Raw genomic sequence first — 9,255 nt, forward strand, 5'->3', positions numbered from 1 at the left:
GACAGCAACTTGCCTGTTCCCCTTCCCCCAATTCCCCAATTAAAAAAAAAAAAAAGAATGCTAATAAGGCATTCTGAAATCAAATTGATGGGCTAGAAAGCCGACTCTACCCAGGGCATGTCAGGTTGTTTCAGGGGCTCCTGAGAGGGTCAATACTGGGAACTCATCCGCCCACTTTTCTTCTCAATGAGCTTATTAAGGAAGACCATTGTCAGCCACTTTCTCAACATGTCATATGATGTTTCTCCCAGGGAAACTCAATCTGGGAATTTCCCACAGATGTTGCAGAAGGACAAGTTCTTGGGGTAAGTATCAACAACCGAGACAGGAACATAAATCTGACCCTTCTGTTCACAGTCCAAGAACTCCTTCCCCTCAGGCCACATCTTTGTGTCTGAAGGTAATGGGGTGTTACCATCAAAACACCAAAGTATTATTTATTCTGGTATCTGCCTTCCCACCCCATCCCTACTCACACCCCTCCCCTCTCTTTTCTCACCACTCACAGGAGATTTGAGAAGGAAATCAAGGAAACAATGTTTTCACTTTGTAATTCTAATCCATTTGTATTTTCTGTTGTGAAACAGTAATCCGGCTGCGTTTTCTAAGGGAACCTCACTTCCTCTTCACTAGGGCAGCTAGATGGAAGATGATGGACAAGGAAGAAGTGAGGAAGAAGAACAAATAGTTCTTCCACCTCTGGGACTAGGAATAAAGATACCCAGGGTAAGGTTCCAATAGCGGGCTGGGGTGGGCGCAGCCATCTGCGCCATCTTTCCTTGGAATCAAGGGAATTTTAGCCTCTTGTCTGAAACCCAAGAGCAAACTCAATAGGACATCCTTGCAATCCTTAGAAACCCATTATCCACTAGACCTAGAGGCCATGTGTCTCCCTTTGCTCTTGAATGTACAATAGTTTGTTATTCTTTCCTCACAAGATATATGAGATGGTGTCTAGACAATCTCACGGAGGGGTGGGGTGGGTGATACTGCCCCGATGGGGGCAAAAATTAGATTTTTGGCAGGCGAAAAAGTCTTAGCTATTACAATGGTTTGTGGTCTTCTAAAGGGGTAACAAACAGCTCTGCAATCTATTTGTGGTATGAAAATGTCATGGGAAGAGGACAATTAATGGGAAAAAATGTCTAAATTCTCCTTAAGGGAGAGAAAAATGGGGGGGAGGGGGTAGAAACACTATCTGTGTAAGCCCCACTCAGGATTAGTTGTAAATCTTTCTTGGACGAAGCATGTCAGGTTATGAAATACCATTCCACATCGCTTTGGAGAGTGCTCTCTGGAAACAGCAATGGGGCAGAGAGAATGTCTCCTTAAGGATCAAGGCACAGGGCCTCCCTTCTACTCATGAAGAGAAGACAAAGTGGTACAGACTGAGCAAGGGCTACTGAATAGGCTGCCCAGAGTCTACTTCTGAGCTAAGGCTCCTAGAGTAGGGTCTTGCCCTGTCCGTGAAACCCTGCCTCCTGGGTAGTGAAAGTGGGTCCTTCTCACACCTTTGATGGCACTAGATTCTCCTGAACCAAATAGTTGACGCTAAAGCTTTTTGCAGTAATTAAGGGAAAAGAAAAGAATACAAGAGGCATGGAGCAAACCTGGCATCTGTATAAGCAAAATTTTAAAACTTTAGTCTCAGGGAGAGGACATCCCATCTGAGTTAAGACTTGGCCAGTGATGGACATTCCTGGAGAGTCCTGAAAATCTATTTCCCGTAGTGGAGGATAACTTCCACGGTGGGGTCTATCCAGGTCCCTTCGGCCTCACATCGAAGGATTATAGGAAAATGTTCAAGCAGGATAAGGAAGAACAGAAGCAGCCACTCTTGGAGTGTTTGCAGCTCTTGTCGCTCCTTGTTGTACATGAACTTTCTTCTGCCCTATTTTTTTTTAATTGTTTAAAAATTATTATTATTTATTATTTATTTATTTTTCTGTAGAACTGGAGTGTGATGGTTGGGATTTAGGGCTTTCTAATTTTCAGACTCCTATAATCAGTGTCATCAAGCTCAACCCATTGTCACCATTTGACTTAGTCCTTCCAAAAAGAGTAAATTTTCACCTGGCATGGAAATAAGGCCTAAGATTTCTATCGTTGGGATGTCAACCTATCGTTGGGTGTTAGTTAGGCGGTTCTGATGATCTTTTGAAAAAGGTACTCCCCCTCCCCCACCCCTACTCTCCACCCCTAACATACATATACTCTATGTACAGGGTAACCACAAAGTCAGGAAACTTAGCATAATCTATTTTTTTAAGTGCATGTGGAGGGATTATGGGGATGTGGGTACCGGAAGGGGTATGGGAAGTGAGTAGGTTAGAGCGGGTGTTTGTGGAGGCCAGTTTGGGGTGTATGCTGGGAGGTGGGGGAGTGTGTGGGTGTGGATGTGGGGGTTGTGAGGGGACTGAAGGATGGGTGTGTTCACGTGCATGCAGAGGTGGCGGGAGTGATGTGGGTGTGGGTCTGTGGTGGCAGGCCAGGATAAAGCTGGTTGCGTTTTCAGATAATATGTTTGATATGTTTTCAGGCAAAGTACTCCAAAGTGTCTAATTATTAATATGAAACATTACAATAAATACACTCTAAAGTATCCAAAAGGTCTGGAAATGGAAAAGGGTGTATTTGTTGCACTTTTTTTCAGACTAAACTTTGGAGATACATCACCTAAGAAGACATCTCATCTAGAAACTGAAGAAAAACAAAGTGAGCATAGTATCAGAAAATGTAAACAAACATACTATTTAAAAATAACTTTATCCTGTGTTTCCTAATTTTGAAGACCCCCATCACACACAAACTATAAGAGCCAGCATTTCTTGAAGGCCTACTCTGTGTGGAACCCTATTAGGTGCTTTACAGATACTAACTTTGCACAAAAACCTTTGCAGTCAGTGATAGTCCTCTATTTTGTGGATTAAGAAGCTAAGAATCAAACAAAGCAGAGGTTGCAAACTTAAATGCCAACAGAAGATGTAGATTATCAAAATGAGGGGCACTGCCCCATATAAGGAAAGATTGGTTCAAGGCAATTGTTGCCAGGCAGGAATTCAGGCCCAGTGTTGCTAGATCGTTCGATTTTTCCAGAGAAGCCAGAAATCTGGATCTGTGCCGCAATCTACTGATTTTTAGATATTGGTAACTATTTTTTTAAACCTTGTATTGGCCAAGCCAAACAAATGTGCAAAGCAAATTCAATAGCAGGCCTCTAGCTTGCAAACTCTGAATTCAAGTAACTTGCTTAAGGTCTCGCAATGGGGGAACAGTAGGACAAATCGGAACCCAGTTCAGCCTGCCTCAAAAGCGTCTTTTCTCTTAGGACACTATAGAAATAGCTGTACTCAATTAAATGCAACTTTGTTTAAACGACTCAGTTTCAAAAGCCACTGGTTCAATGGAAGAGGCAATGGAGGTTATAGTGGAGGTGAGCAAGAAAGCAGCTTGAAGAATTCTTGTTGAGCCACCTCTAGGAGAGGGGCGTGGCTGGAATTTTAGCTCTTAAAATCTTTACATAACCTAGACATTTCAACTGCTATCTCTTGTCCACCTTCTGGATATAATACCAGCAAAAAAGAAAACCAGGAAGCTCCTTACCCCACCCCCAAAACAATCTAACTCGAAGCTCTACCTGAAACTTCCAAATGCCTAAGACCTCCTACAAGCCTCTTATTTAGAGTAGCCTTTACACATACCTTCTTTAGCAGGAGTACCCTTCTGACAATATTTAGAGGCCGAGGTTTTTGTTCAACCATGTCCTAGTATTACAGTGCCCCCAAAAACGTAAATACAATCACCATATCACTAGTTTCAAAAGGCTGGCTGTAGCCTTTAAAACAGGATTAACATTTCTCTTCGTTTTCCACTCTTGATTGTGTGTAAAAGGTTCTCCTGAAACAGCTAAGCTGACTTGCCTTACGGAGAATTAAAGAGCACCATGCATGCACGCACACATAAGCAGCCATTTCTATAACTGCCTGAGAAAAATCACCCAGCTGAATGGTCCAGAATGCTGGGAATCATTTTTCTGAGTTGGAGAGACTGGGGTAGCTCACACAGAAACACTGCCGGTCTCCCCAACTGCACCACTAGGCAGCTCCCTGAAGGAGAAAGTGCCTTTGCTCAAGGTGGCAGTGGGTGTCCATGTGAACACCCGAACTCAGGGAACATGGCTGACACAGCCAGGCCCGCCCAACAGCTGTTGGTGAGTAACACCCTCCGGTGAATACACCCCTACTTCACCCCTGGGGAGACACACTAAAGGTCACATCCCCCAATGCAAGCACAAAGGCTTTCAACAAACTTACAGATGCAAACTTTAAAATGTGCTGTTTTACGGCAACCCAGCTGACAACCTCCAGCAGAACCTGCTTTTGCGTTAACCACAGAGGAAATCCAGTTTGACTCCTGTGCCAGCAGCCACCTCCACAAGAAGCACTTTCCAAAGGAAATAAAACATGAGATGCAGTTACGTGGCCTTCCTTTTCAAAAGCAAAACAAAACAAAACCAACCAATTATCATTTTAAAACTACAGGCCCAGGGCCTCATATTGAAGTGCCAAAAAATTACACCAAACACAGCAACACTTTTCCAAGCAACTCCAACAACCACCTTTGAAAGATGGTGTTGTAAGACAGTTGGAAAAGTAGTTTCAAGCCCTCTGCTTCGTTGTCAGAACAGCAGTTGCAAAGGAACCTTACTAAAGATGGTGAGACAACAGGGCCAAGTGTCAACGCTTTCCAACTTTTCCTGAGTATGTGAAACAGAACCAACAGAATCGGAGGACCATGCATGGTCCCTGCAAGTCTTCAAAGCCCATTTTATCCTGCAGATGTCTTCCCAGCCACATTCATTGGGCCCTCCCTGCCTTTGCTCTCCCTGGGAGAGACAGTTCCTCAGGGCCTCTAGAACATTTCAACAGCCATTACCCAGCCTTGACCTCCAGCGAAGACCACACCTCCTCCTCCCTAACAGCTCAGTTCAGGGTGGAGGGTGAACCTAAGTCACGCGGAGGGGGAGAGGGAAACAGCTCCGAAATCTTTGTCATTAAATAGGCTAACTAGTCGTGAAGTTAACCTACCAACCATCACTTGATCAAACTCCTCTGCTGCCTGAAGCAGTGTTATTTTAAACCTCTCTGGGGACTCTTGGCCAAATTTAAAACCACCTTGGCAAGCCCTGAAAAGTAGCAAGCATACAGCTAAATGAATCCTTAGTCATCCTTAAAAGGTTCCATGTAAAGTGCCGCGTCTCCCCCCAGGTTTTGTCACGTCTCTGCAACCCCACAAGAAAATCAAATAAAAGATACGCCATTTGACTACCCCGCTGCCAGCATCTGCCCAGGTGGGGGTGACCCCACCGTCTACAGATGCGGGAGTCCTGGGGGCGGGGCGGGGCAGGGGAGGGGCGGCACCACTCCCGAAGAAGCCACGCACAGGGGCTGGCACTCCGCACTCACTCAGTCCGCCAGTTTAATGCTCTCCGTGGCTTCCAGAAGCTGGGGACAATTAAGGATTGAGTGAGCTTTTCGTCTCTACACGGTTCAATTATTTAAAGAGTTAAAACAGCATCTTATCCAAAATGTTTGCACCCTTTAGGCCGACTGTAGTGTCCTTAACGCCCAGGAACGCTGCCCGGCCAAAGGTTAACTAAACCCAGAAGTCGCTGGGAGAGGGAGACGCCGCTAACCTGTATGCACTCTGTAATGGGCTTTGAGATGGGAGGATTTTCCATAGACTTTCCCACAGCCACTGTAGGGGCACTTGTGCCTCTTTTCGGAGGCGTGTTTCTCCTTCGCAGCCACTCCAGGGTGGAGGAGGGAGAGCGGGCTGGGCGCGCTGCCAGGATCCTGTCTCTCCTCTGGGCTGTGGGAAGGACTCGACCCAGATTCGGTGGTCACGTCGCTGTCGGATCCCATATCCTCATCCGGACTCTCCAGACTGTCGCTGCACACCGAGGGGTTCTGGATGGGTCGGTACTTGTTCAGGTCCAACAAGCTCTTGGCGATGGTGACCAGCGTGCAGTAATCCTTCCAGGTGTCCCCCGGGTCACCGTGCTCCTTGGTCACCTCGCGCTCAGGTAGTCGCAGCCGCTCGGCGTCCGGAGCGCCCCCATGCTCCGGCACCGCAGCGCGGTTCGAAATGGAAACCAGACACTGGGCAGCCACGAAATCCATGTAGGCGGCCGCGGACATGGTGCGGGCGACAGCAGCCCCGGCGGCGCGGCCAAACTTGGCGGTGGCTGCGGAGGTTCGGCTCGCCCTACCCTGGCCTCGGACGAGCGGCGCGGCGCGGCGGCCAAGGGGGCGGGGGCGCGGGCGCTTCCGACTCTCAGGAGCGCCGAGGCGACCTCAGCCCCTCATCTTTACGTAACCAGCAGCGCCTCCGCACGCAGCAACCACGGCCCCGGGCTTCGCCGCGCTGCCGCCTCTCGCCGCCGCCAGTGCCCCGCGCCCTGCCCGGCGCGGTCCCCCCGACGGGCGCGCCCGTCGCTCCGAGCCGGCTTCCTGGATAGATGCCACACGTGGCGGCCGCAAGTTTATTCGACTGAATACGCCCCCGAGGCGCTGGGAGAGGAAACTGCAAGAGAGGTACACGCCCTCGGCCGCCTCTCCGTGTAGCCAAAGACCCAAGACATTCACCCGAGCACCCCAACGCGGGTGGCAAAGGCTGGGCCAAGCGCCACGTCTAGGAGACACTTTTCCCCCAGTCCACGGACGGCTTCTGAGCCCCTGCTCTCGCCGGTCCGCACCGTTCCGGCATTCTCTTGCTCAGTAACAATTTCGCAGAATCCCATCACGTCACACTCCAAACCCCCTCCAATTGGCCAGTGGGGAGGGTGATTCAACTCTGTTTACTTTCTCCCCCTGCCAGTCAGAACGGCCTTTCGGTGGAGAGGTGCGTCTAGAACTGGGGCGTGCGGCCAATCCGACTGTTCCGTTTCGGTGCCTCGTGCTACCCCTACAAGCCACGAACGCTGACATTTAAAAGGGTAATAGCCCGAAGGCTGGAAAGGAGCAGCCGTACATCTTCCAGAGTGCCTCTCGGTCTGATAACCAGCGGATCCAGGCCTCCTGGCTCCGTTCCAGCTTGCGGAGCCGTGGGACACACCACCAACCCTAGTCGGCTGCGCTGCCTCTTATCACGAAAGATAACTTCTCGTTTGGTTTTCCAGCTCGCAAACAGTTAAGTGACTTCCTGCAAACGCTACAGTCCCAGCAACCAGGCTTCCAATCAAAAGTAAGTTGGTTGATGTCACTGACATTGGCTCAGCCAATCAGAAGGGCGTTCCGAAAGCAAGCGCTCAACACTTCTAAAGGCGAAGAGCTGTAGTGAAACTGGACACATCCTTGTATTTTGTGTTGCTGGTTGTAAAAAGGAAAAATGTATGGGAGGGCAGGGGTGACGAATAAATGCAATATGAGTCTATAATTTAAAAAAAAATTTTAAACTAAATATGGCAGGCCGTGTTGTCCAAGAATAAACACAAATGAGAAAGCATCACTTCGTTTTTTTCAGTTTTGTGATGCAGCATGCTTTGGGGAAGATTTTTAATAGTCCTACCACCCAGTACATGAACTATAACTAATTCATCTTAAAAATGCAAAGGTGACAAAGTTATGTTTTAAAGTAGTCTATTGTCTGGCTATTCTTACTTTGAAACACCCAGTCATTGCTTTTGTGATACCTTTTAATTTTCCTCCCTAGAGCAATTTATTCTAAGTAAGTTTTTTGTTGTTTTGAAGCTATTGTAACCCACCTTCAAATAAATGGAGACAAAATGCCTCATTTGTGTAACATTTTTAAAAACACCATTCTTAGCTCATTTTTCTTCCACAGATCCCTGCATGGTTGTTAGGATGCATTTCTTTCCTTCACCTTAAAAATGTGGAGACTGGGGACACAGAGAAGTGTCTTGTCTACCTTATCAGGGTACATAGTGACAGAACTCAGTTGGAACCGTAGATCTCATTCCTAGCTCTTTGAGCTTTACAATAACCAAGCTCTTTGGTTTTGTGAAATATTAACTATGTTAAACAAATTCTTAATTTTAACCAGCCAGAGATCCTTCACCATTGAATATTGCTGCATTACTTGATCAACAATTAGTATGAGCCTTAGAGTCTGATTAACTCAGTTTGCCTCTCCCTCTTAATGAATGATGGGGTTGTTTTCCATCTTGATAGCTGAGAAAAGAATCTAGGGCTAATCTCCTGCAGAAGGCCTATGGTCGGCACAATTGATTAAAAATACATTTACTTTCCTAACTGGGTGTGAAAAGTAACTGCTTATATGCGATGCAGATCCAGTGATGTCCAACCATGACCCCCACTGGCTGTTTGCCTTTGTTAAGGTTTGGGAAAGTTACACCAGGTTCTTGGTTTCTAAGAGTAGGATCCCAAATTAACCCTCCCCGTCTGAAGGCTAGTGTAGTTTATTTGGACTTTGCTTTTGAAGTGGTACAGGAAGATACTGCAGTAGGTGACTACATGGGAAAGGGAAGAAGTATAGAAAGGGAGTTCTGGTCAACCGAGAACATCATTATCATCATCATCATCACCATCACTATCATAGTAAGATAGACACATACACCATAGTGTGTAAAAGTGAAGCCATCTTAGGTTTCTTGAATTCCAATCCCCTTAATTTTAGAAAAGAATTCACTAAAGCCCAGGAGAGTTTGCCTACTTCATGATTTTTCTGGGACACACTCTGTCCCCAAGGATACATGATCACTTAGAAATTGCACCTTCGCTTACCTCTTTAAGGTCCAGCACAAATACCTGAGGGATATGATAATGGCTTGTATGGTCTCTCAGGCTTTCATTGCTACTGGCATTGCACTGGGCACCTTCAGACAGCCCTAGAGTTAATACTGGGGTTATTCCAGAAAAAAAAGAAAAACCTGTATTTCCCCTTGAAGATGTAAATCGGGAACCTTGTATAACTCTCTCTATATAGATTTTTTTTAAATATAAACTTTTCCCTTCCTACTTCTTGCCCTCTTCTCTTTTAATTCCCTTTAATTTTGTTTGGACTGGACATAAACCCTGAACTCTTACACCTTTCTTCATTGCAGAGTTATAAAAGAAAGTCATAAAGTAAAAGAAAACTGAGATTTCATACATATGAATTTCTCTCACACGTTTACAAACATAACTGCTGCTGGACTTGATTTAGAATATCTTTTTAAACACAACAATTCTAAAATTGTAGCTTGCTTCTTCTTTTTTCTCCTTTTCTACTCAT

General features: G+C 46.4%; 1 protein-coding gene across 1 annotated transcript in view; it reads right to left on the minus strand.

Annotated features, from left to right (window-relative positions):
- Positions 1-7,792, minus strand: part of KLF9 (KLF transcription factor 9) — a 27,546-nt gene extending 19,754 nt beyond the window's left edge. Inside the window, exon 1 of the mRNA XM_019626374.1 lies at positions 5,696-7,792. Within this exon, the coding sequence (XP_019481919.1) occupies positions 5,696-6,200 (505 nt within the window). The 5' untranslated portion in view covers positions 6,201-7,792. The remainder of the gene's footprint in view (positions 1-5,695) is intronic.
- Positions 7,793-9,255: the final 1,463 nt, after the last annotated feature.

The sequence above is a fragment of the Hipposideros armiger genome, unplaced genomic scaffold (assembly GCF_001890085.2).
Source record: "Hipposideros armiger isolate ML-2016 unplaced genomic scaffold, ASM189008v1 scaffold_668, whole genome shotgun sequence".
Lineage (NCBI taxonomy): Eukaryota > Metazoa > Chordata > Mammalia > Chiroptera > Hipposideridae > Hipposideros > Hipposideros armiger.